Source organism: Haliotis cracherodii, unplaced genomic scaffold (genome assembly GCF_022045235.1).
Source record: "Haliotis cracherodii isolate W230 unplaced genomic scaffold, xgHalCrac1.p SCAF_33, whole genome shotgun sequence".
NCBI lineage: Eukaryota > Metazoa > Mollusca > Gastropoda > Lepetellida > Haliotidae > Haliotis > Haliotis cracherodii.
In genome coordinates this window covers 1,411,892-1,439,263 of record NW_027266290.1, presented here as the reverse complement: position 1 = coordinate 1,439,263, position 27,372 = coordinate 1,411,892, and the positions used below count along the sequence as shown (strand labels likewise).

Here is a 27,372-nt window from a genome sequence, read left to right as displayed (position 1 = left end):
CCAAACTGGTCTGCATGTTCTCCTGATTTACTGATTTAGAAATAATTCACCTTACACTTATATAAAATAAACCATCATAGTACCATAAAAGACACAATTACCTTTGAATATTTATTACAAAAGATGAATAACATTTTACAAGGCATATCTGTGAACATAATAAAATATCCTGTTTTCCCCTTACCTACTTCAACCATTTGAACCCCCTCCCCACCCCCGAACTCCTCCTTCAGTTCATCACTGTTTACCATCCCCTTCTGTAACATCCCCTTCCGTAACATCCCCATCCTTCCCTGAACCCTCGTCAGTCACACTTGAAGCAGTGTCCTTGACACTGTCCATCAAACTCAAAGCAGTGTCTTTGACACTGTCAGTTGGACTCAAAGCAGTTTCTTTGACACTGTGAGTCGGACTCAAAGCAGTTTCTTTGGCACTATCAGTCAGACTGGAAGCAGTGTCTTGCACACACTGGGACTGACTTGTGTCCGTGTCAGCTCCTGTCTCCCTCGTGTGTGGGTCGGTCCTGCTGCTGTTGTCCATATCCCTCTCGAATACTATGATGAGTTCACAGTGGGGTGTCTGGGGGAAGAGGTCAACAGGGATGGCCTTGACCGGCAGGAAGACCCCACCTCGATGCTTCTTGCTCTCCTTGCGAATGAGACTGGAAAGTGAATGCAAATACTGTGAGTGAGTGAGTGAGTGCCAAATTGTGATGCAATATGCACCCTCAAATCCAATTTGAAGTTGAATGTACCCTCGCGTAACCTTGATTCGTGGATATAAGGAAAGTTCACCCAAATTCGTGGTTTAAATGTCCGATTTTGTTTTGTATACTCACTGATCATTTAATTCATCTATTAAACTTGAAAAAAATGACGAAGATTCCACTCGTGACTGAAAAGTTTGAATAACGAAGCCATTTGCATTCATCAGCCATTCATGTGCACACAAAATGTGATGTCACCTTGAATCGTGGATTCAAACCCACGATCCTAGACTTTGGGTCTAAGTGAAACAACTCTGCACAGCCACTGGGACTCCTGTGCCTCCTGACGTGGTTTGATTTGTGACAATACTTACTCAAAAAAGTTTGTTTTAGCTGACTTGGCATTGCAGGCGACATAGATGAGCCTCTTCAGCTTCTGACACCCTCGCAGAGCCTTGATTACCTTCTTGTCTGAAAGTACACGATTCATTATCATCTGCAGCAAACTAGTGACTGATAGCATGAGTAACATTCAACAAAGTCTGAATGCAAAGATTCGTTTGTTTGTTGTTTAATGCTGCACTTGGCAATATTCCACCCATATGACGGCAGTCTGTAAATAATAGAGTCTGGACCCGACAATGCAGTGATTAACATCATGATCATCAATCCACGCAATTGGGATACAATGACACGCATCAACCAAGTCAGCGAGCCTGACCACCTGATCCTGTTAGTCGCCTCTTACGACAAGCATAGTCGCCTATTCTACCCCGGATCTTCACAGATCCTGAACGCAAAGACAATCAGCCATCTAAAATACTGCCACTTGAATTTAGTTAGCAGTTATGAAAGTATAGAAAACATGCAACTAGCATGGAAGATAACCAAAGGTTGCACATTATAAATTGGATTTAGTTTAAATAACATGAAAATAATCCAGAGGTATAACATTGGTATTGCTGGAGTGAGGCTTAATGCTGATTCAGCATAAGGTCGGGGGTATCAAAGTTCTAAACGTAAAAATTTGTATCTTCTCAGAAACATCCTGCACTTCTTTGTATGGAAACTGTTTGCTAAATTTGAAAGAATCCATGCAGTAGTTTTCAAGTTATAGGTAGCACAAATGTTTAAGTAAAAAGTAAAAAAATAAAAAATAGCTGAATTTTTCAGAAAATCGAAAATATTGAAATCCAACTTCTCACTGCACTTCTGCTATTGGTATAGAAAGTGTTCAAGCTTGAAAAGAATCTCTGCAGTAGTTTTCAAGTTGTAGGTCGCACACAAAAATGTCCTTGAAAGGATGGACGTAATTCCTTGGCATAACCATATACTCCCACACTTTTAGGTTGGAGGTTTAAAAATTGAATTCGCTCAGTATAAAGGGCCATTTGTTTTTTTATTTTTTTCAATACTATCTTGAAATTTCAAAATACTAAGTTGAAAATTCAAGATATGAAGTTAAAAATTTCAAGTTATAATCTTGAAATTTCAACTTAGTATGTATCTTGAAATTTCAACAAAACATCTTGAAATTTCAACTTAGGATCTTGAAATTTCAAGAAAAAAAAGAAAAAACCAAATGGCCTAAAAGAGGCTTCCGTAGAATGCACACTGACCTTCTCTTTTTTTCAAATGAAATGTTGGAACAAGTTGTCTAGATCTGAAAACTACCTAACCCAGAAAAATTTAAATTCTATGAATTCAGACCAATGGACATCGTAAATGATGCAGGTTTGCTCGACTCATATTTGACAATAAGGTCGTCAACTTACGTAATCCAGCTCTTGGTGGGTCCACAATGGCTACGACATCTTTAGACCACAACGATGATGTCATGTGGCTGATGACGTCTTCTGCCTTGCCGCAGTAGTACCTCACATTGGTCACACCTGGTGATGACAAGCCGATTATACGACACGGTATGATAAGCCATCAGGCCCTACACTTCAATCTTTATCCAGTTAATGGGAGAAAAATATATGCTTTGTTTGTTTGTTGTTTAAACCCCTCCCATTTTAAGCCTACTTTTCCTGGCTTGATTGTGGCGCCACCCCATGCAGAACACGAGTTGTGTCCCTCGTCGTGAAAACACGATATCCAATTAGATTGCTGTCCTTATTTCGATTGGCTTCACAAACATGGTTATCACAGCAGACGACCTGGTTTGTTTGTTTGTTGTTTAACGCCGCACTCAGCAATATTCCAGCTATATGATGGCGGTCTGTAAATATTCGCGTCTAGACCAGACAATTCAGTGATTGATATCATGAGCATTGATCCATGCAATTGGGATACAATGACATGCATCAACCAAGTCAGACAGCCTGACCACCCGATCCTGCAAGTCGTCACTTCCGACAAGCATAGTCACCTCATACGACAAGCTTGGTTGCTGAAGAACTTTTCAGTAGAATATCTGCATATTTATCAGATCCAAGAACTATCAGTCAATGAATCTCATTAAAATCAGATCTTAGTTCTCGCTATTGTTAAACAAAGATCTGAGGACATACCATTACGGGTCACGTCAGAACGACCTTTCATCCAACCAATCAGAGCGTCGCTTACCAGATCATGAAAGTGACAGTCGGAATGTGTTTTCTAATCATGCAACCACGAAATATTTAACACGGGGTATTCCGAACGACAGATTATATCCATACAATCTAGGCCATCTATAAGCCATTCCAGAATGTTCTTAACAGTTTCAAAATTTTTAATTGAGAATACGTCAAAATATGTTTCGAAGCGTAGTCGCCAATTTGAAATTAGTGCTGTAAAGCACGAGAAAGCAGCCTTCTGATTGGTCATTCCATTGGTCGGTCACAGTTCGCGCAAGGTCGGTCCTCAGATCTTTGTTAAGCGGTATCGAAAACTAAGATCTGATTTTAATGAGATTGATCAGATTGATGAGATTGGAGATAGTAATCAAGTGAGTGAGCTTGGTTTTACCAATTATATCAGCCATCACATCATTTGTTGTTTAAGGCTGCACTGAATAATAGGTACATTATTGAGTCTAGAGCATACAGAACAGTGTTTGATCGCATACAATCAATCAATATTGAAGCCTGCCCACCTGGTCCATTTAGATGCCTCTTACAACCAGCATAGGTTACTGGTGACCTAACCTAGACTCCACACAGGGCCCGTCACAGTGTGGGAAACCCATAACAGATTTCCCCTGAACAAGATTATAGAGATCTCCCCGTGAACTCCCCTCGGGGTCGCACTTGTACTGATTAGCCCATGTGAGCGAGTCAGTGAGTTTGGTTTTACGCCACATTTAGCAATATTCCAGCAATATCAGGGCAGGGGACATCAGAAATGGACTTCACACATTGTACCTATACGGGGAATCAAACCCGAGTTTTAGGCCTGATGAGTGATCGCTTAAACAACGAGGCTATCCCACTGGTCTCAGCCCAGGTGAGTTAACACTGACCATTCAACTTTGCATTTTCTTTAGCATCTTCCACGGCCTGCTGACACATCTCCACCCCGATCACCTTCTCCACTCTCTGAAACACACAAACTAGGGTCAGAACCTGCCGGCTGAGCTACATAGTGATCTTGGCTCTACCTGCGCTATATAGTGGTCTTGGTATTATCTGAGCTATATGGTGATCTTGTCACTAACTGAGCTACATAGTGATCTTGGCACTACCTGAGCTATATGTTGATTTTGGCATTATCTGAGCTATGTAGTGATCTTGGCACTAATTGAGCTATATAGTGATCTTGGCACTACCTTAGCTATAAAATGACAGTGTGAGACCTGTAGTCGATCTGTCCTATCTTAGCCAGGGTGAGACCAATAGTCCATGTCCTACCTTAGCCAGGGTGAGACCCATAGTCCATATCCTACCTTAGCCAGGGTGTGACCAATAGTCCATATCCTACCTTAGCCAGGGTGAGACCCATAGTCCATATCCTACCTTAGCCAGGGTGAGACCAATAGTCCATATCCTACCTTAGCCAGGGTGAGTCCAATAGTCCATATCCTACCTTAGCCAGGGTGAGACCAATAGTCCATGTCCTACCTTAGCCAGGGTGAGACCAATAGTCCATGTCCTACCTTAGCCAGGGTGAGACCAATAGTCCATGTCCTACCCTAACCAGGGTGAGACCAATAGTCCATATCCTACCCTAGCCAGGGTGAGACCAATAGTCCATGTCCTACCTTAGCCAGGGTGAGACCAATAGTCCATGTCCTACCTTAGCCAGGGTGAGACCTATCGTGCCAGTGCCACAGCATATATCCAGGACAGTTGTCGTGGGGGTAAGGTCACACCACTCAGCAAGCTGGCTGTACAGGATCTCGGCTGCCTTAGTGTTCACTGAAACCACAATATGTCAGTGAAGGAGTCCATGTCCTACCTTAGCCAGGGTGAGACCAATAGTCCATGTCCTACCTAAGCCAGGGTGAGACCCATAGTTCATGTCCTACCTAAGCCAGGGTGAGACCCATAGTTCATGTCCTACCTAAGCCAGGGTGAGACCCATAGTTCATGTCCTACCTAAGCCAGGGTGAGACCCATAGTTCATGTCCTACCTAAGCCAGGGTGAGACCCATAGTTCATGTCCTACCTAAGCCAGGGTGAGACCCATAGTTCATGTCCTACCTTAGCCAGGGTGAGACCAATAGTCCACAATATGACACAGAATGAGTGGGTAGATCTCACTGGACAAAACACCTGAAGACTTTCCTTAAAATGTACTACATGCACCATTATCTATCTACTACCATGTGAGCTGGGAGGCCACAACAGACTCCACTTTTGCCTTTGTTTGTTGTTAAACGCCACATTCAGCAATATTCCAGTTATATGACGGCAACTGGTAAGTAATTAAGTCTTGACCAGACAATCCAGTGATCGAGGGATCAGGGTATGAGGACAACCAAGTCAACTAGCCTGACCACCCAATCCTCTTAGTCGCCTGCCTGCCTTCATGTGTGCCTTCATGTTTTTGTGGGTGCATGTGTGTGTGCGTGGGTGCCTGCGAGAGTGTGTAGCTGCTTGCACTAGTCCAGACTAATGCCAAGTTTATCATGCTAACCCACTGAGAAACCATGCTGCAGTTTAACATGAAAACCCTACTCAGACACAGTATACTGATTCCGAGCCGACCAGTCTTTGTATCAGCCCGTTAATACCGAGCGCCAGACAGGGTTACAACAAGTACCATTTCTTAATGTTTTTTGGAATGGTGCGGCCAGGAATCAAACCCCAGACCTTCCGCTCTCCGGGCGGACACTCTACCACTAAACCACAGAAGTGGTTGGTCCCCATGGGGTCCTGCTGTATCTGTTCACAGTCAAACACAGTGCTGACTTAGCTCAATGCATATTTTGTTGAATGGATCATTCTTCAAATGTATTGTAATGGTAACCACCCATCCCCAAATACAAAGTTCTCAACCCCAAGTGTGTGAGAGGTTGATGCCACTTTCTTTCAGCTGTTACAGAGTATTAATTAAAAGGGCAGGAAAGTCTGGCTGCTGCATGTACAGGCTCAACAAACCAAGGATATATTCAGGGCAAATTGGAACCCACTGATCACAGGATCCTGACATGCACAAGGGCAACAACTTATCCTGGACTCCAAAGCCATCTCTACAAAGCCATAACATTAGTTATAATCTTACAACATGAATTGTGAAATGTGTAATTTCAATTTGGGAATTTTTGACATTATGGTCCATTATCAACCTCTGAGCAAGTCCAGATAACTCCATTAACTCTGTACACAACAATTGATGCGTGTGCCCTTTCCACCATGGATCCCAATGCAAGAACCTAATTAAGAGCATCAGCCAAAAGTAAACAATTGTCATCGTATCCCAATTGCATACGCTGATGCAATCACTGGATTGTCTGGTCCAGACATGATTACTTACAAGCTGCTGTCATATAGCTGGAATATTGCTGAGTGTGGGGTTAAAGAAAAAAACCAACAACAAACAAACATAAAAGTGAGTGTGGTTTTACGCCGTTTTAGCAATATTCCAGCAATATCACGGCGGGGGACACCAGAAATGGGCTTCACACAATGTACCCATGTCGGGAATCGAAACCGGGTCTTCGGCATGACGAGCGAACGCTTTAACCACTAGGCTACCTGACCGACCCAAAACAAAAGTGAACCAACCTTGGAAGAAAGCATCAGGGGAAATTCTAAACTTCAGTCCAAGGACCTCTTCATAAATATGCTGAAAAATATCAGAGTGAGTGAGTGAGCTGGGTTTTATTCCTGATATTCTTAATTCCAGAGGTATTTTAGTATTGCATTCAATTCTCCTGACCAGTTTTATTGTCCATGAAAAATATACAGTTATTCAAATCATCAGTTATTGAAACATATCAACCCCATTCGTCTATTTTTTTAAAACAGTTAAACAGTAGCTATTATTTATTTATCTATTGTAGCACTTAAAAAGAGACACACGTATGAGGTGAGGTGAAATGGGGTTTAATTACGAGTTCAAGATTATTGCATCTGTGTGAATAGCGATGTGCAATATGCGTATATACTAGTCCAGACGAATGCTGGTGTTATAGAGCTAGCCCACTGAGATACCATGAGTGAGTGAGTGAGTGAGTTGGGTTTCACGCCGCTTTTAACATTATTCCATTTATATCATGGCGGGTCAGCCTAATGTGGGAGGAAAGCCCGAAGTGATGCAGGTCTCAGACGTTTACCACTTCGGTGAAATCCACGAGCACGGGTATGGTGCTGACAAACCTTGAAACATAATCAGAGCGAACCGGCATTCGAACTTACAAACATCGGTTTCTGGCGTGCCCAAGGGTCGCAACTCTGCACAGTGAATCGCGGTGCCTTAGACGACTGGGCCACCCGTGCCCACTGAGATACCATGAGCAATTTAACATCCCCCTCAGACACTAGACCATGGAGGCATTCCTTTTTTAAAAGAAAATGAATTGAAATCCAAGTACTCACTGTTGCACCATAGACCAGCTCATATGGTTCTTCCTTGTCAGTTGATGCTCTGGAACATATTTACAAGCAAGGATTACATCTATACACAGAGCTCCAGATAACTTTTTGAGCAATTGAGTTTTTACTCTATGGTTTCTAATTCAATTGGGTTAGTACATTTTTCATTGGGTAACCAATATTTTTTCACTCATCCATTCATCACTCTATTGTGTTTTTCCCAAAATTAGTGAACATTTTAAGATTTTGAAAACATGAAATAATGTTTTAGATGTATATAACTGTTCTAAATAAATAAATGGAATTGACTCGGAAAGTAAATTAGCTCATAATTGTGATTCGGAAATTAGCTCCTTTGTATGCATTCTGAAAAAGCGCAAGAGCACAGGTATGGTGCTGACAAACCTAGAAACATAACTGGGGTGAACCGGGATTCAAACCCACAATCATAGGTTTCTGGCATGCCTAAGGGACGCAACTCTGCACAGCAAATTGCAGTGCCTTAGACGATTGGGCCACCCGTGCCCCCTTATGATGATGATGATACTGCTGCTGATGATGATCATTATTATTATAGGTCTTATCTTACCTGGCTCTGCTCTGATGGAAGTACATAGATGTCACACCGGAGTCTCTCCCCTTTCCCTCAGTGAAGTACACTCGTATTGACTCCTTCTCTGCCTCCAACTCCTCCTGCAAGATAATAGGGAGTTGGGCTTAAAGACACTTTCAACAGTGTGTCATGTCACATTACGACTTGTCAGCTTGGTGTGGGAGGAAAGACCGAACTAATGTAGGTCTTGACCTTTACCACTTCATCGAAAAACATGGGTGAAGAGCAAGGTTGTCGAGCAGACGCGCCAAGGGCTATCTCTGGCATTCCAACACATGACCCTGGTATGCTAGTGTGGTGCCTACTGGGCCACATATGGTACTCTAATAAGAACTCCCTTTCAAAACAACATCAAATGTATTCAGAGTTCCCATTTACCGTTTGGCCAGTAAAATTAGGCTTGGACCAGTAATTCATGTGACTGTCAGTCCCTCTGGACCGGCAAATAAAGTACAGTAAACTACGGTTATAACGAAAACGCTTATAACGAAATGACGGATATAACGGACTTACTTTTTGGTCCGGACTATTTGCTGTAGTTATGCTGTACATATGCATATAACGAACTACGGTTATAACGAACTAATATCAGTAGTGCCATTGAGTTCGTTATAACCGTACTTTACTGTACCATATAAATCTTTGTTGTTGAACAAACCATTGGCAATAATCAGTAGTCGGTGGTGGTGAAATGGGGTTATACGTCGCGTCCAAGATTTTTGCACTTTTACAGCGACGTGCATGTACGCGTGTGTGTTTGTGTGGCTGCTTGTACTAGTCCGGACTGATGCCGATTTATAGTGCTAGCTCACTGAGATACCATGCCGCAGTTTAACATGAATATCCCACTCAGACACAGTATACTGACTCCGAGCCGACCAGTCCTTGCTTTAGCCCCTTAATGCCAGGGTAACAACAAGTACCATCTTTTAACGTCTTTTGGTATGACGCAGCCGGCGATCAAACTCCGGACCTTCCGCTCTCCGGGCTGACGCTCTACCTCTAGACCATGGAGGCGGTTGTGAATGACATGTAAATCTAACTAAGTTACTTCAGAGATGACGTCACTGAATTTGTCAGCCACGACACAGCATTGTTGATGATGTTGAAAGAATTAAAAATAGTTTAATGTTCAGACTGACAAAAATTAGGCCGTTTCAAAAGCCTGTGGGAACACTGTTATTGTTCCAACAAACAGGATTTTCTTCTTTGAGAGGCATTTTGAAGTTGGGAGTACTAAGTAAGGATAAGATATATGGATGAACAACTTCTTTATTACAATTAGATGCGATGTTCGGTGTAGGTTCTAACACCGTTATCAAACAAGTGCTATACAGAGTATGGTTGACAAGTAGTACAGGTAGGAGGCACCGAAACATCACTCCTAATTGTAATAAAGAAGTCATTCATTCATATATCTTATCCTTACTCAAACAGGATTTTAACCATCATTGCACCTACAGTTTTGCTTGTTTGTTGTTTGACACACAATCTCATGAAAAGCAGATATAAGTTCTCGCTACCATTAAACAAAGACCTGAGGACATCCAGCTCCTGGTGAAGTTAGAAAAGTCTTTCCTCTGACAAATCAGAGCGTTGCTTACCAGATCAGGAGGGAAACAGTCGGCATGTTTTTCTCAAAAAGGTTACCATGGGGGTATTCTGAACGACAGTTATGAGTTGTTTGACCTACTCCATTAAAATCATCGCCTGTCTCTTGCTTTTTTGGATAAACATTTGTCCAGAAGGGACTACCTGGCAAATAAATGAGATTACGATGCTCTGAGAGAACTCCTACTTGCAGTGTTTCTCATATATATATATAGCGTATTCGAAGTAATAACACCCGCTCTAATAAGCGCCCACGGCGATATTTGCTAATATATTGGCTAGTGAACAATCCCAATTAGCACTCCCTCCGATTGATCAATGTACACAAGACTTATTTATTCTCGTATAATACGTACTCGTGTGTTACATGCATTCTTAATTATGGGCAATTAAATTCTGGAAAATGTATTTGTCGTATATAAACATTTCAGTGTGTCAGCATAAACCACAAAATTTATCTTTCAACTCTCTTTTTTCCACCAAAATAATATTGTAATAAGAGCCCCCTATTTCTAATTTTGAGAGCGCCCTGGACGCTTATTACGTCGAATACGGTATATACAATGATTAGATCCAGCCTCTTGGGCTTAGAGCCGTTCACCTTGGTGAGTTGCTGGGGATGGAACTCGGCAATGGCCATGACGTCCTGTCCTGTGGTCGTTCGGACGGTCAGCTGGTGCCAGTGGCCGGAGTGGTTCTCGGGGTTGAACACAGAGTACTGGCTAGTGGTCAAGTAGTGCTGAAAGTTCTAAAGGAAAGAAAGAGTAGTTCATTCAGTTTAGTAATGTTGAATTGATGTCAACTTCAGGGTCTTGCACTCATCTGCTTTCACTTTTCAGGGTAATTTCACTGGACATCGTGTTTGTTTGTCTGCTTGTTTGTTGTTAACACCACACTCAGCAATATTCCAGCTATATGACGGCGGTCTGTAAATAATCGAGTCTGGACCAGACAATCCAGTGATTGACACCATGAGCATTGATCCTGACAATTGGGATACGATGACATGCATCAACCATGTCAGCGAGCCTGACCACCTGATCCCGTCAGTCGCCTTTTACGAAATCATGGGTTGATGACAACCAATTCTAACCCGGATCTTCACAGGGTCTCTGGGCATCTCTTTTGGGGTTGAGTTATGTCCCTTGGTAACACCCAAAACCAATGATCATGGGTTTGAATCCTGGTCTTACCCCGATTATTCTTCTAGGTTTATCAGCACCATTCCAGTGCTTTTGGCCCTTACCATAGTGGTAAATGTCTGAGACCTGCATCACTTCAGGCTTTCCTCCACATTGACCTGCGCCGTGATATAACTGGAACACTGTTAAAATCGGCGTTAAACCAAACCCACTCACTCATTATTCATGACCTCCGTGACCTCCGTACCTGCACAACTTTCTTCATGGAGTCAGGGATGATGGGAATGTCATCGGGAGGTCCCACATTACAATGTCCGTCCTTGTACAGCCCGAACCGGAATCCAACAATGGCATCTGGCAGCAAAGAAAAGCTCATAAGGAAAGAGAATTTATGGACGTCAACTTCTTTACTATGAGGAACACGTTTCGGAGTATATGCTTACTCCTTTATCAGGTGAATGAATGCCATGAGGCAGAGAGCATATATATACATGTAAGCACAACAAAAGTATTTTGAATAAAATTAATGAAATAAGTTACAAACATAAGTCCAGATATACAAAGAACACTTTTTATAGCCAGACAGTGTAATTACATGATTCTTTGCGTACTTCAGTATGGATATGTTGACATGGTATTTCCGGTGTTTCGTGCTCACGGTAATGTCTTTCCATGGGGGGAAAAAACATCCAAACTCATACTTCGTGTATAATGCGCACCCCCTTCTACACAGCTGTGTTTTTTCGAAAAAAAGTGCCCACTATACTCAAGAAAATATGGTAGGTACGATCTGGTGAAATATCGACAAAATAATCCCACAAAATAATCTTTCAAATTTAATTTTGGTCAAGCATTTGCGATAAAGTATGCCCTAAAGTATTAAAATGTACAACGTTGCTATGTTGAATTTACTTGCCCTTTCAACAACCAACAAACAAAAGAAATGTCTGAAAACTATCAAATAGCCATACCTTCATCATTGACACCCTTCCCGATAGAGAACTCCGACTTGTTCCTGTAGCCTAGAAGCAGTGGCTAAAACACAGGCAATATTCCAGGTGTCAAAATTAACGGTGAGCCAAGGTCATTTGAGGTTTTCTTTGTTTTAAACACATTTTTTCGTCAGAAGACAAATAGCTCAGACACCATCTTCTTGAGGCAAGGGAGTTAACAGACCATAACAGTCTAGTTTCCACCCTTGCCAAACTAGGCTGGAATTTCTGGGCTCGATCGTTGTGCCACCAGTTGCTATTACGAGTTATGTCCCTTCAATGTCCCTGTTATTGACCAATCAGATTCCACCTCTCACATCACTTGCATTTCCCTCAAACAAAATGGCGGCTCCCAGTCAAGACGGTCGTATCCATAATCAAAATCTATACTGTGAAAAACAGGTCTTACTTTGCGAAGAGCGTTAAGAACATGAAAAGATTTGGCAAATCCCTGTTGACGCTGAGTTGATGGTCCACATGCTCTGCAAATAATGCAATTGACCGAAATCTGCACTGCAGTTTACGAACCGGATGTCGATTTCATTATGCCATTTTGATTGGACTACACATAGACTCGTTAGTCAAAATATAACTCCATAATTCCAGCCTAGTTCAGCAAAGGTGGAAACTGGACTTTTATAGTCAGTTAACTCCCTTGCCTTGGGAAGACGATCAGACAACAAAGTGAAACATATATGGTCTTCGATGGTATTTGAACACAGAGACCCCCTAAATCTTTTAGGTTAAAAAATTAAGGTCATGAAAGGCCCAGGTATATTTCAAGAGACAAATGTCATCAGGACATTTTCATGATTTTAGAAAATTTTGACAGGACATTCTTCTATATCATTACCAAGGCTGAAAACTATCATGAGGACATTTTGGACGGCAATCAGTCAGTGTTCTAGAAAATGAACTAATCGGAAACCATGAAGACCCATTGTTTTAACATTTATTTTGAACACTGACTTGATATACCTTCTTCGACATAATAAGCGCCCAGGGCGCTCTCAAAATTAGGAATAGTGAGTTGACAGATCGTAAATTTCGTGGTTTAAATACGCCAGATATATTCTTCCAGAACTTAATTGCCCATAATTAAGGGTGCAAACACACGAGTGCGTAATATACACGAATAAATAATCCTTGTGTACACTGATCTATCGGAAGGGGTGCTAATTAGGAATGTCCACTAACCAATATAATAGCAAATATCGCCATGGGCGCTTATAAGAGCGGGGTGCTTATTACGCTGAATACCGTACTTCACAAGCAAGACAAAGTTGATTATTAATTGCTTGGTTGTAGGCACACAATATGTCTGAGAGAGTGAGTGAGTGAGTGAGTGAGTGAGTGAGTGAGTGAGTTTGGTTTTACGCCACTTTTAGCAATATTCCAGCAATATCACGACGGGGGACACCAGAAATGGGCTTCACACATTGTACCCATGTCGGGATTCGAACCCGGGTCTTCGGCGTGACGAGCGAACGCTTTAACCACTAGGCTACCCGACCGCCCACAATATGTCTGACAACCATCCATATGTCAAAATGGGAGTTTGAAAACACTAAAATGTTGGCCAAAATACTGGCAAGAATAGAGACCGATTCCACAACTCGTTTCGTTCAAACTCACAAACTGATTGTAAACATTAATTGGCAAACTTAGGTTTGTCGAGTGAAGCCACTCTGTCATGAAATTCACCCTCGTCAGGGAGCTAGTGTCAGTAGTTCATGAAACTCACCGACGGTTTGACTGGAAACAGTTTACAGCACATGCCGTCGTTCTCCTTCCTGAAATATTAAAACAACCACAGTCTGGAATGGTTTCTCCTCACACAAAATGGGGAAAGATTGAGTTTTATTGCTTATCTTTTCTTACCACTTATTGCCATATTAGGCTGGGATAACTCCCCCAGTTCATAATAGGTGAGTGAGTGAGTGAGTGAGTGAGTGGGTGGGTGGGTGGGTGAGTGAGTGAGTGAGTGAGTGAGTGAGTGAGTGAGATAACTCACTCAGTTCATAATAGGTTTCATGTGAGTGAGTGAGTGAGTGAGTGAGTGAGTGAGTGATGATCAGACATTGTACCCATGTGGGGAATCGAACCCGGGTTTTTAGCGTGAAGTGAGTGAGTTAGCGAGTGTGTGGTGCTGACAAACCTAGAAACAAAGTCAGGGCAAACCGGGATTCAAACCCACAATCATAGGTGTCGAATGTGCTCAAAGGACGCAACTCTACACAGCGAATTGACGCCTGGGTCACCCGTGCCCCAAGTGCAAGCAAGGGGTTTTGTCGAGCATTTATACCCCAGCCAATATACAGGATTCTTGATACAATGTACATGAACTACCTCTGTTTTTTGAAGAAATCTCCAGGCTCTCCATTTTTGCCCATCCACTTCAGGACATCTACAATATCTGCTTGCTTCCTCTGGAACATGATCATGAGTATTGATTGGTTTCATATTGACATTACACTAAGACGCATATCCAATATTGATAGCAGGGAGCTTAAATACATATACACATATATAGCTTACATATATACATGCAAAATTCAAGTAGGTCCGAAAAGAAATATTTGCACTAACGATACAAACATTTGGTTTTATGACAAACGTTCATCTTGTACAAAGCTACCGTGTAAAACCTTAAAATATTGAGTGAAATCACAGGTGGGCATCAAGAATGTGCTTAGCATTTTGGTTCACATTGTGCTGACAGACCAAGAACTAAAAAAAAATAATAGTCTTGGTTCTCAGGCACTGCCCACATCATCATGAAGTTGCACGTTTTGTTTTGCATTGTGTTTGATTAACAGGATTTTTACATTTTTTGTTTTAATGTAAATAAAACAAAACATGCGGCAGACTTTATGATGATTATTTTTTCTTAGCCTTATGGATGTTATAACTTCATGTATTGTCAAAGGACAAAGAATATATGAGATTTAACAGCCATATCACCCTTGTACTTTCAAAATTGTGATGCAAAAGAAATGACGCTAAGCTGTGACTGACCTTCAGCTGTTCTTCATAAGGAACTCCCCAGTAGGGGGCAACACACTTGAGGAGTCTACAACAGATGTCAGCAAGTGAGAGACAGACTGTTGAATGTCAATCATGCCGATGGCCTGCAACTAATGACTGGCAGGCACCCCATTGCAGGGTAAGAAGTTAATTTTATTTTCATTAATCTCCTCTTTCACTAACCAGACTAGTGGAACCATGTTCAAACCGGACCCGTAAAGATCCAGGATAGAATAGGTCTTCAGCAACCCATGCTTGCCGTAAAAGGCGACTATGCTTGTGACAAATCATTGACATGTCCCTACCTGACACTAGAGGGCGTGTCATCCTCCTCCTCTACTCGTGGCCTCTTGCCTCCCTGCTGCTCTGAAACACCAGCTTTACACTGAATAGCAGGCCATGACAAGGGCTTGATAAATGCAGAATACTAAACTAGCTCCCGTGTAATACCAGTTTTATGAAACGAGTGAACAGTTATGTTATCTGACGAGGGAACTATTCACGAGTTTCATGAACGGAAGCAAGTTTAATATTTTACTTATTACTTGCTGTTTATAACTTTTTTTTTAATTTCACTGGTGTGTGTGAATAGGCATACATCTACATCACAGCATAATCCGAATGAGTTTAACAGAATAATTCAAATTAATTATTATATTACATATTGATGTTAACCATACAACAGCCTACCTTTAGAATTGAGGCATCTGTTCCACTAAGCTATTGTAGCGTTAAGGTCATAGTAGCTCCAATGCTTTAACATAGACTTACAACTGCCGTTGTGCTACGATCGCCTTGTGGAACGGGACCCTGCACCACAAAGTTTACAATCACGTCACAATACCCTATGACATAATTTGTTAAATTTTGTTGCAAGACACACCGGCCAAACAACGCCCTGTGACAACAAGGTTGCTGGGTTCATCGAGTGTGCATAAGCTCATCTCACTGATCTATCATCTCTACATGCAATGTCGTTGAATTAGCCAAGGGATGTTGAGAGTTTTCAATATTTGTTGTACTAGTCCAGACTTGTGCTGGGTTTAAAATATAGCATAGTAATCTTGTGTGTGGGCCCTTAGTAACAGGGTGTGAACAGGATGCTGAACTGACCTTCTTGCAACTTCCTTTTCTTCAGGAGAGGATCAGCTGCTGGCTGGGCTTTCTGAAGAAGACAGGTGTTTAGTGTTTGTTTGTTGGTTAATGCCGTACTCGGCAATATAAGACAATGGCCTGTAAATAATCAAATCTGAATAGTGAGTTAGATAGTTTTCTCACTTGGGTCAGATATTTTTAAGCCACTGTGTTTTGAGTGATGTCACTGGAATGCCTGCTCAGCATAAAATTCCCGTCCTGTGAAGATCTGGGGTAGAATAGGTCTTCATCAACCCATGCTTGTCGTCAGAGGCGACTAACAGGATCAGGTGGTCAGGCTTGCTGAATCAGTTGATGCATGTCATCATAACCCTATTGCATGGATCAATGCTCATGATGTCAATCACTGAACTGTCTGACCCAAATTTATGATTATTCACAGACTGCCGTCATACAGCTGGAATATTGCTGAGAGCGGCGTTAAACAACAAACGAACAAACATGCCAAAGCTGAACCAATCACTTACCCTGACACGGAGGACCTTGCCCTTCCACACGTGACCTTCTATCCCTGTCAAGGCTGCATCCCGATCTTCTGCATTTCTATGGGACAATCATTAAGTGTCATATATTCACTCACACTCATCTAATCATTATCCAAGGGAACTTTTCATAAATTGTTAAAAAACCAGAGATGTCTCAGCAAACCTAGGGCTTAGTTTTTGTACATAGCAGATCCTTCTGACTGATCATGATACAATGACATTGTGCAGATCCCAAACTCATAAAAATCAGACCTGAGTTCTCACTGCTGCAAAATAAAGATCTGAGGTCAACCCATTACAGGTCACGTCAGAATGACCTTTCGCAAACTTTGACCGACCACTGAAATGGCAAACAAGAAGTCGACATCAGCCAATCAGAAAGCAGCTTTCTCTGGCTTTATGGCCTGAGTCCATTGATATTCCTGTTACTTGTTTGTAATGAATGTGATAGAAGTAAAAACAATGTTTGGTGTTTAATGCTTCACTTAGCAATATTCCAGCTATATGACGGCGGTCTGTAAACAATCAAGTCTGCACCAGACAATCCAGTGATTGACATCATGAGCATCAATCCATGCAATTGGGATACGATGACATGCATCAACCAAGTCAGCGAGTCTGACCACCCGATCCCGTTAGTCGCCTCTTAGGACAAACATAGTCACCTTTTTGTGGCAAGCATGGGTTGCTGAAGACCTATTCTACCAAAACAATGAAACTGCCGAGAACAGTATCCGCTCAGCCCTCGAAGTAGTGGTGGCAAAATGCGACTAAAATCTATGAATGGCGACCTAAATCTATCTACTGCTCACCACATACCTAAAAGCAAACAAAACTGGCGACAATAACTGTTTAAGATAGGTTTGGCTCCTTAAATATTCATGTTAGGTGCTGCTTGGCTATTAACAAAAAAAAAATAACTTAGAGAGCTGAAGCAACAACAGTATCAGCTGATGATTATATTTGGAAATATGGTACTCAAACTTAGATACGAATCAAATTGATTGATAATATCCAGAGTGAAAATCACACATCTGGAAGTAACTTACTTAAATGTAACAAAGGCAAAGTTTGTCTTTGGCATAGCCTTGATTTTGTGTGGATTCAGCTTCAGTGCCGTGGACAACCTCTTCTTCAGTTGCTGAAATAAGAGCAAATATTGGAGAATAATTACAAGAACTGTCATAAATGACCGATACAATCAAGTCACGTTAATCCGACATGGTTGGTTGCATATGATTATGTCGGATTGACAAGTAAGCCTGATTAACAAGATTGAGTTGTATCAACGTTCACGATCGAAAATCACATGAGGTAGCACTGTGGTCATCTCTGGAACTGTTGTAATATGCAGCTACTAGCCGACTCGTCTCGCATCAAAACATGGGGCAGTGTTGGATTAACGAATGCTGGACTACATGTAGCCAGACTTGACTGTACTGCATAAATGAATGAGGGAGTTAGGCCACTTTGAACAATATTCCTATCAATGCATTACAGTTTAATGACCAAAAGAGGAAAGTTTGGCAAGAGCCAGATTGAAGACTTTGTGGGTCTGATCATTGATGTGATCAATGCATAATTCAAACCCACGACATAAAGAACTGGACATGGTGAGTGAGTGAGTGAGTGAGTGAGTGAGTGAGTGAGTGAGTGAGTGAGTGAGTGAGTGAGTGAGTGAGTGAGTTTAATGCCGCTCTTAACAGTATTCCAGTTATATCACGGCGTGTCAGCTTAATGTGGGAGGAAAGCACGAGATGATGCAGGTCTCAGACGTTTACCACTTCTGTAAAACCCACGAGCATGGGTATGGTGCTGACAAACAAATCAGGGCGAACCGGGATTTGAATCCACAATCATAGGTTTCTGGTGTGACCAAGGGAAGCAACTCTCACAGCGATTCGCGGCGACTTAAGCGACTGGCCACCCGTGCCTGTGCCGAGGAGGGGAGAACTGCACATAGCTCGAGCCTTAGACCACAGGACTATCCATCTCCCAGTAGCAATACGAGACCTGGTAGTGGTTACTACCATACACTTAACACAGGGACTTATCTCGGCATTCTCAGGGGCCTATATCATGTATATTCGGCACAAAGTCTGCAGTAAGTGTTGGTAACAACTCCCAAATTGGATTCAAAGATATCTCAATTCAGGTGATCATAACTGTTAACTTACTATTTTAAAGATTTCAATTGCATTCACGGCTTATCATTGAATATTTCACTTGGCATTTTTGCATTTAAAGCGATGTAAGAATACCTTAAAAACATGTTAAACGTAAGAATGTATATACAAAATAATACACCAGTTCTCTAGTTTTGGATAAAAAGAAGTTCTATCCTTGAATTAGCTGCCACAGCAATTAGTTCCTATCCTAGATAACCGTCCAGGCTTAAACATGTCGATTAATGCAATAAAGAAAATACCCTGACATTAGACATGTTAGACAAACTGTCATTGTTCATAGTGCTGGTCTTAGGTAATATTAATTTTCGGAACTTTCTTCAGGGTATTGTTATATTGTATTGGTATTGTCGCCTTTTACGGCAAGCATGGGTTGCTGAAGACCTGTTCTACCCCAGATCTTCATGGGTTTGTTATTAGGTAATTGGCAATGTAGCATATCTATAGTTTGAACAAATAATTCACCCCTTATGACATGTATGAATAATTATGATAATCATGTTCGACTTACAGCAAATCCATAATTTCTTGGTAGATTTTCAATTTCAACTTTGTAGATCTCTGAAGTAAACTCCTTTCTCTGTGTGTAGCTGTAGGGATTTGTAGTCTCCATGGCAACAGATTCTCCATCCTTAGAGAAGTTTGAAGAGCTATCACCTGTTTGTTGCTTAATATTTACTTTATCCTCATCCATCATGTCCACTGCATCAGTGTTCTCAGTACCACACAGGGGATCAGAGATGTTGCTGGCGTCTTGACAAGGCTGTATTAAATCCGTGCTAGGAGACGCCATCTTGTGATGCTTCTCAGTTATTCAAAACTGTAATTCCAGTAGAAGGAAATTAGGTACGTATTTATACTCTGATATTATGTGTTCAGCAACTTGATGTGAAAATCTGAAACATATTTAAAGAGCAGATGAAAATGTTAGCTTCTGCTTAGATGAATTCATCTGCAGGAAAACTTGATTCATGTCAAACATTTTGTCAAACATGTCCCTGAGATATCCACCTATTACCGTATTCAACGTAATAAGCACTCCACTCTAATAAGTGCCCACAGTGATATTTGCTAGTATATTGGCTAGTCAACAATCCCAAATATCGCCCCTTCCGATTGATCAATGTACACAAGACTTATTTATTCGTGTATAATATGCACTCATGTGTTATATGCACCCTCAATTATGGCAATTAAATTCTGGAAAATATATCTGTTGTGTATAATTCGCACCGACTTTTCTTTTGTATCATTTCAGGCTGTCAGCATAAACCATGAAATTTACAATCTTTCAACCGTTTTTTTTCTCACCAAAATTATATTCTAATAAGAGCCCTCTATTTCTAATTTTGAAAGCGCCCTGGGCGCTTATTACGTTGAATACGATAATGTGAATTTTAAGTAGTATTCTCTGATAGGTTAACATCTTAATTTAGCCTTAACAACCTCGTCTAATCACATGCTAAAAGTAAGTACTAAATAAGGTTGGTATCTGAATTTTTGTATGGGTGTCTGAGAAGTGTTGTATCCCTGCGAATACCCAGCATCTAGATAATTTTCTGAAGGACTATTCCCCGTCTGATTTACATGATTAATATATGTACCACAAACAGTTTAAAATAAACATCAAAGTTAAAATGCCTCTTCAACCTTAATTGATAAATTTGAATAAAAATCTCATAATTAATTTATGTTTCACTGGCCTTATAAATACTATTTAGTTATTATTTACACTATTAGCAAATGGGTTTGTTTGCTTCCTTAGGGTTTTGTAATGCAAAAATGTAGAGCAGCTAAAAGTGCTTTATTTTGTCCAATTCCCAGGCAAAAGAATTTTGATATTACAGCATAGGCAAAATAACATTGCATGGTACGCTATATTATTGCGGTAGTTAATTAATAATGGATCGTATTGCCAAAGGCTTACTAACCTATCATAAAACAGGTAACATTTATACTTACGAGTAGCTGTGATATAGGCCTACAGCAACGAGTCCAGAGCAGCTATTGGATATGTTCGCTACTATTTAATTTCAATGAACTTAGGCTAAGGATAGAGTTAGGGATAACCTCAACCAACCCTAACACAAATAACCTTAAGGATAAAAAAAAGCACACATAAATATTTATTTGAGAAACTTGTCATTTTTTCTTGAGATATATCTAGTTTTTATCAAACTATTGGGTTGCAAACAGATTCTTTAATCGTATCAGCCTGAGATAAAATACAGGCAAAGCCTTCCGCCCGTATCCCCCTCCAAAAGTTGTTTATGTATGCATTGCCGCTCGGTCCTGTTAGTTACATATATTTTTTAGGGGTTAACGGGCGGAAGTCTTACCCTATTCCACTGAAAGTTAGTTTCATTTGTCATACGTGTAATCTGGTAATGGGGTGAATGTTGTTTTACGCCTTATCCTTATCTTGGAAATAATCGTGTCTTGGTCAGGAAAACCAGTGGATTACAGTATGGAGACAGTTGCCAACGATTATCAGACGTGGTGACGCAGTGACATTCGATTAACCAGGTAACGGTTTGAAAAACAAATTTGTTTGAAAAACGCAGCCGGGAAAGGTAACTCACCCCGTGGTGCATAGGCGCCGCCATTTTGGATCATTATTTTTAAGAACATGGTAAAACTTCTTCTTTTTTTTCAATAATAGGAGTTGCTTTGGAAAGAGATCGCCCACATTGCGGGTAATTATACATTACATATGTCAAAAACAAATAATATTTAATGAAATAATACGTATAAATCCAAAAAACATAACTTATAAAACCGGAAGAATACAAGGAGTAAGGTAACAGCCTCGATCTGAATTCAGCGGGAAGTCGACTATATTTGCAGGATTGATTTGACAGTAGGCATCAACAGAGAAATCCAAGTCAATCAGTTGCATTACGTTCCATTATGGCAGACGAAAAGGTATTTTATGTGTTACAGTTAGTTTGAAATTTAATGATTTGCGTTAATTTTCTGATGATGGATAACTGGGAAGTGTCATTTGCAAATAAACAAGCTTCTTTGACAGCTCCCCTCAACCTAATAGTGCTTTCTGCTTAGCATTTTTTTATAACACAGATCACATTTTAAGATGCATACTAATTGCATGAAATGTTAATCGCTCTGACCTGAACTTAGTCAAGCCTTTGTATGTGTGGAATGCCTCAAAGTCCCCAGTTACTTTAGTGTTATGGCTAATAATTGTATGTAAACATCTTGGAAAGTGTTACTAAGGAATCGTATTTCACCTGTAAATACAAGATCCCGGTAATAGATGCTAGATCAACATGAAGATTATGATTGCAGAAGGAATATAGACAAATGGTTGGGGTGCCACATTGCCACATGTTGTACTTGCCCTTCTGCCGTGGAGAAACTGACGTATATGTACACCATGTACACAGTACAGCTATTGTCTATTCCTGATTACTTGTGCAATGAATACAGTTGACAACAAAACCGTTATTGTTGGATTGTCCTGCTTGTATTTCAATTTGACAAATTTGTATATGTTTTCTAGGATGATGCTCCAGAGTCGCCAGAACTTCACTTTGAACCAGTTGTGACCCTTAATCCTGTGGAAATAAAGACATTAGAAGAGGAAGAAGAAGAAATATTGAAATTGTAAGGATTGATGAATATGCTGAGCAAGTTGACCTTGACTGTTCACATGTTTACATTTTTGCGCTCAATTTCTGAAAACTTAAATTTGCTAAATCCAACAGGCACAGAAAAAATTGTCTCATACTTTTTACATTCCCTGGGACCCCTATCTTGTAATCTTGGACCTCTACAGTTAAAGGATTTGAGTCCAAGGGACTCCCATCAATATATAAGCCAGGTAAATCCCAGATTTTGTACTTTTTAAATTGGACAGGTATAAATGTAATGCTTCCTTGACAACTTTGCATCAATTTTTAACAATTTCTTAAGAGATGTTTCTAATTTCACACTATATTTTACAGACGAGCAAAACTTTTCCGCTTTGACAATACATCTGAGCCTGCCGAATGGAAGGAGCGGGGCACAGGAGAGGTTAAAATCCTGAAACACAAAGGCACACATTTGATACGAATACTGATGAGGAGAGACAAAACACTGAAGATATGTGCAAATCATTATAGTGAGTGAAATTATTCCTTCATGATAATAATGTTAATGTTGTATGTACTTGCATTGTGCTAAATTCTATTCACTCGGTGCATGCTCAAATTAGTACCACGGTCAGTGGATCAGTGTGAACTCAGTTTTCATTCTCAGCTCCCTGGGGAGTATACAACCCAAGCTGTCTTGTCAGCTGCTATACTGTTAATTCATGCTATACTGTTAATTCATGCTATACTGTTAATTCACTTTACTAGCACATCCTACCGGGTACCCATATTCACTGCTTGGTGAACAGAGGCATATTTTGAACAAAGTCATTTGCCTAAGGAGACACCACACGTGCTACATGTACTTTAGTGTGGGGCAGGACCGAAGCCCTAGAAACTCTCAAGAGTTGAGTTGCAAAACGAGGTCAGCCATCCACCTCTTCTCCGCAACCGACGTTACTTAACCTGATATGTAACCTATGCCCTGTGCTCAGGACCACATGACATCATGAGTCATGCTGGTGTTATGAGTGTGTGTATCCTGTTTAAATCATGATTGTACAATGGTTCACGACCCTATTATTTAAAACTGTGATTGTTTCAGTTTCACCTCACATGGAACTGAAACCAAACTGTGGGAGTGATCGGGCGTGGGTGTGGTCAACACCAGCAGATTTTGCAGATGAGGAGTCCAAAGCCGAATTACTAGCTATTAGATTCGCAAACGCCGAAAGTAAGTGTATGCATGAAACAGAAAGAAGTACACAACACTCAAATTCTGTACAGTGTTCTTTCCAGACCTTGCGGCATAACTGCACAATATTTAAAAAAGCTGCCTGTTTTCAATGTCTTTGGGTACTGATTTAATAGATAAAACAGATTTGAAAGAATTATGTTTGACTTGATTTTAATGGAAGTATAATCCGATGGTGAGACCGTGGGCTTAGCACAATCTAGTTATTGTTTTATTACTAGGTCAAAATTGTAACACTGAATGGGAACAAACCAATCCATGGCTTGAAATTCCACGCTTAGTATTATGCTGAGTAACTTTGTAAATCATCAATCCAAGAAACTTTGTTTTTATGTTTTTTATCATCATTGTTGAAATGTCTGATACTTCCTGTTGGAAACAATACCCTATTGTGCATATCGTAATAGGGCGGCCGGGTAGCCTAGTGGTTAAAGTGTTTGCTCTTCACCCTGAAGACCCAGGTTAATTCCCGACATATGTACAGTGTGTGTAGCCCATTTCTGGTGTCCCCCCGCCATGATATTGCTGGAACATTGTTAAAAGCAGCCCACTCATGCATATCATGATTGTTTTGATAACTTTGCAGATGCTCAGAAGTTCAAGGAGAAGTTTGAAGAATCACAGAAGTCAGTGGAGGAAACAGTTAAAAAAGCACAAAGTAAGTTAAAGAGAGCTTTCCTGTACTACTACTACTCAGGGTTAGAAACTAACAGCTTTTGTCTACGGGTCCTTATAATGATAACATATAGCAAAACCCTTAAAATGAGCCAATTTCTCCTAGTCCTTAGGATACCTTTACTATTGGGCAGTTTGGCAAGGACTATGGGACTATTGCCAATTTCTAACACTGCCACTACTACTACTACTAAGGCTATTTATATAGCGCAAAATCCACTTTACTGGGAGACATGTTCAATGCGCAAATTAGCACATATACATATATACAACAGAGGGGACAGTAAGATAGTAAAAAAATACACATTCAGTTGTAGCTTTCAGAAAGGTATGTTTGAGTCCAGACTTAAACACAGTGATAATGTACTGGTTTCTTTTTTAGTTTACATAACTTCCTTGTTGCTCTAACTGGAGGCAGTGTTGTTGTTTTTAACTTAAAATGTGGGTATTCTGTTACCCATCTTAAGTTAATTTGATGCCGTTTCAAATCTTATTTGAGGTGGTTTCAATAATTGTGACTTGGCTGACTCACTTCAACTGCCAAAATATCCTGATTTGATTCAGACCTGATTCTTGCCTAGATACTGTGATGCAGAAGTAATATTGCTGGCTGAAATCCCTTGCACAATGCAGGCATCATGATAGGGGTCAGAACTGGTCTTCAGCAACCCATACTTGTCATAAGAGGTGACTGATGTGATCGCATAATCAGTCTTGTTGACTTAGTTAGTGCATGTCAACGTATCCCAGTTGTGTGGATCGATGCTCATGAAGTCCCTAACTGGATTGTCTGATCCAGACTCGAATATTTACTGGCCACTGTCATTGTTGAGTGCAGCATTGAACAACGTGTCAATAAACAAATTATATATCCCCTGGAATCCCCTTGTAGTTCTTGAAATGTTGTTTTGATCTTTTTTGCAGATGGTGTTTCAGAAGTGAAGTCTTCAGAAGAGAAGTCTTCAGAAGTGAAGTCTTCAGAAGTGAAGTCTTCAGAAGTGAAGTCTTCAGAAGAGAAGCCTTCAGAAGAGAAGTCTGCCGAAGATTCACAAGAAAAATCTAAGGAAAGTGAAGCAGAGACTTTGACAGAAAAATTAGGTGATTTGACCGTAGAATAGGCTGGAGCAGATGCCTCAAAAGAAAGTGAAACAAAGACAGAAGAAAGACTGATTGATGAGGACAGTGATTTTAGAGCGGAGATTTTTATCATGTGGTTGAAACCACAGCAATTTCTGGTCCAGACAATTTTCATTGTGGGAGCTCGGACTGAGTGATCAGTTCCTGCAATGGATGAAAGGGTATTTTAATCCAGCATTTTAGTGACCCTCAAAGCCACATTGGCACAGCCCAGTGATCCAGATGGGATGGACAAGTCTCAAGTATTACTCGTGAAAACCTTCACATCACATTTTTTGTAACATTCATGGCATTTAAAACGTGTATTCGCTGGATGGTCGAAGGTGTTCAGTGCTGTTTATTGTAAATATTCCCTGCTTTTAAAGATCCCATGCACTTTCACAAGTGATAATTTATTACACATCTGAATAAAACTTGAAATAATTTGTGTTTTAATTACTTGTGCATGTTTAAAGTATGAGTGATTCCTTGTTGGCGTTGTGAATAATGTGTGTCCAGCAGTGGAAGAGACTGGTCATACGTTGGGGAAAAATTATGTCCACTAACACAACTTAAAATTTTTTAATAGAATTTTACAAAATTGTTGATTGGAATAAATGTCATGCAAAAAGGTTTTGTCCTGTTATGCAGCTGATACTTCCACATCCCATTACACTTCTGTTACAAGAGAGCTGTATAGTTTTGATTGGGGTGAGAGCGTGTTGGTCGTGACCTGGCTGTCATTGTACCTTGGTGGAGTTAACTGTTGCTCACACTGTTAACAACTCTTGTTCGTCTAGCCTCTGTGATTGACTATTACCATGGTTACGGACAGTTTTATATGGCCGTGATAGTTAACGCCTGTCATTCACTCTTAAATTGTCTTGTATCAGCAACCATGTTGTGCAAGTTCTTTAAATCTTTTGGCATTAAATGCATTACAATTCCTTCAAAATTCCCTACCTCAATACCTCACAGCTGTAAATTCCTGTTCTGGATGTCAATCACACTATAAAATTTTAGCAGCAATGTCTTGTGTCAGATTTATTAGATCTTTTCAGTCATGAAATTGCTTGCAGTTTCAACTTGCATTCAGAAACTTGTGAGTACTGTAGGTAACCCCTACCCTTCAACAAGTGTTTGTGCATGTGACAGATGGCGTTGAAGATCAGGGTCAAGAAGCTTGTCTGATAGACATTTAACGAAACTCGTGGACCAGTTAAAGTTTGATGTCAGATAAAAAATTCCTTAAGTTCAGGGATGTGGGAGTTAATGGCCCTGCAAGTTTTCAACTGACTAATCAACTTACCTGCTTTCTCAATGTTTTTGTATTATTGTAACGAAACTAAACCTGTCCTATTTTTAGTAGACCAGGGTAGAATAGGTCTTCAGCAACCCATGCTTGTCGTAAGAGGCGACTAATGGAATCGGGTGGTCAGGCTTGCTGACTTGATTGATGCATGTTATCGTATCCCAATTGCATGGATCGACGTTCATGATGTTAATCAATGGATTGTCTGGTCCATACTCAATTACTTAGTTGCCTTCATATAGCTGGAATATCGCTTAGTGCGGCATTAAACAACAAACAAACCGTCACGAAGTTCTGATGTCCAAGAATAGATTCTGGACTCTTAGAGAGGCATTTAAAAGTTGGAGTACAGTGTACAGTACAGAACCTACTCCGAAACATCACTCCTAATTGATATAAAGTTGTTCATCCATTAATCTTATCTTTAATTATGTCAACTTCTAAATCTTTTATGTCATCGACAGTCATTTTCTGTATTGTAGATACCAGACTCTCATCATTCGTCAATATTTCTTCCCGTTTGACGTCATTCAGGT

At 40.5% G+C, this 27,372-nt stretch overlaps 2 protein-coding genes across 2 annotated transcripts; one reads left to right on the top strand and one right to left on the bottom strand.

The window, feature by feature from the left end:
* Positions 1-237: 237 nt before the first annotated feature.
* Positions 238-21,508, bottom strand: LOC139477370 (tRNA (uracil-5-)-methyltransferase homolog A-like). Its single transcript, XM_071259929.1, has 20 exons — positions 21,465-21,508; positions 19,394-19,778; positions 17,746-17,837; positions 16,679-16,754; positions 16,170-16,221; positions 15,362-15,422; positions 15,048-15,102; positions 14,379-14,458; positions 13,774-13,822; positions 12,009-12,072; positions 11,285-11,391; positions 10,497-10,643; positions 8,261-8,364; positions 7,675-7,723; positions 6,862-6,922; positions 4,928-5,049; positions 4,155-4,230; positions 2,482-2,598; positions 1,081-1,177; positions 238-661 (listed from the first exon to the last, which is right to left on the bottom strand). The coding sequence occupies exons 2-20, from the start codon at positions 19,673-19,675 to the stop codon at positions 238-240; spliced, it is 2,115 nt and encodes a 704-aa protein (XP_071116030.1). The 5' UTR covers positions 19,676-19,778; positions 21,465-21,508.
* Positions 21,509-21,701: 193 nt separating this feature from the next.
* Positions 21,702-25,968, top strand: LOC139477355 (ran-specific GTPase-activating protein-like). The gene is made up of 6 exons (XM_071259906.1): positions 21,702-21,807; positions 22,406-22,509; positions 22,851-23,008; positions 23,584-23,712; positions 24,320-24,391; positions 25,333-25,968. The coding sequence occupies exons 1-6, from the start codon at positions 21,793-21,795 to the stop codon at positions 25,524-25,526; spliced, it is 672 nt and encodes a 223-aa protein (XP_071116007.1). The 5' UTR covers positions 21,702-21,792; the 3' UTR covers positions 25,527-25,968.
* The last annotated feature ends 1,404 nt before the right edge of the window (positions 25,969-27,372 follow it).

What these genes read in the sequence shown, in the direction of transcription:
- LOC139477370 (XM_071259929.1), bottom strand. Translation starts at nt 19,675, where the DNA reads ATGGCGTCTCCTAGCACGGATTTAATACAGCCTTGTCAAGACGCCAGC. An exon ending in GAAAAGGAAGTTGCAAGAAG is followed by an intron (nt 15,423 to 16,169) that starts GTCAGTTCAGCA and finishes CTGGTGTTTCAG; the next exon opens with AGCAGCAGGGAGGCAAGAGG. An exon ending in GACACGCCCTCTAGTGTCAG is followed by an intron (nt 15,103 to 15,361) that starts GTAGGGACATGT and finishes CATCTGTTGTAG; the next exon opens with ACTCCTCAAGTGTGTTGCCC.
- LOC139477355 (XM_071259906.1), top strand. An exon ending in GAAGAAGAAATATTGAAATT is followed by an intron (nt 22,510 to 22,850) that starts GTAAGGATTGAT and finishes TATATTTTACAG; the next exon opens with ACGAGCAAAACTTTTCCGCT. An exon ending in AACAGTTAAAAAAGCACAAA is followed by an intron (nt 24,392 to 25,332) that starts GTAAGTTAAAGA and finishes TCTTTTTTGCAG; the next exon opens with ATGGTGTTTCAGAAGTGAAG.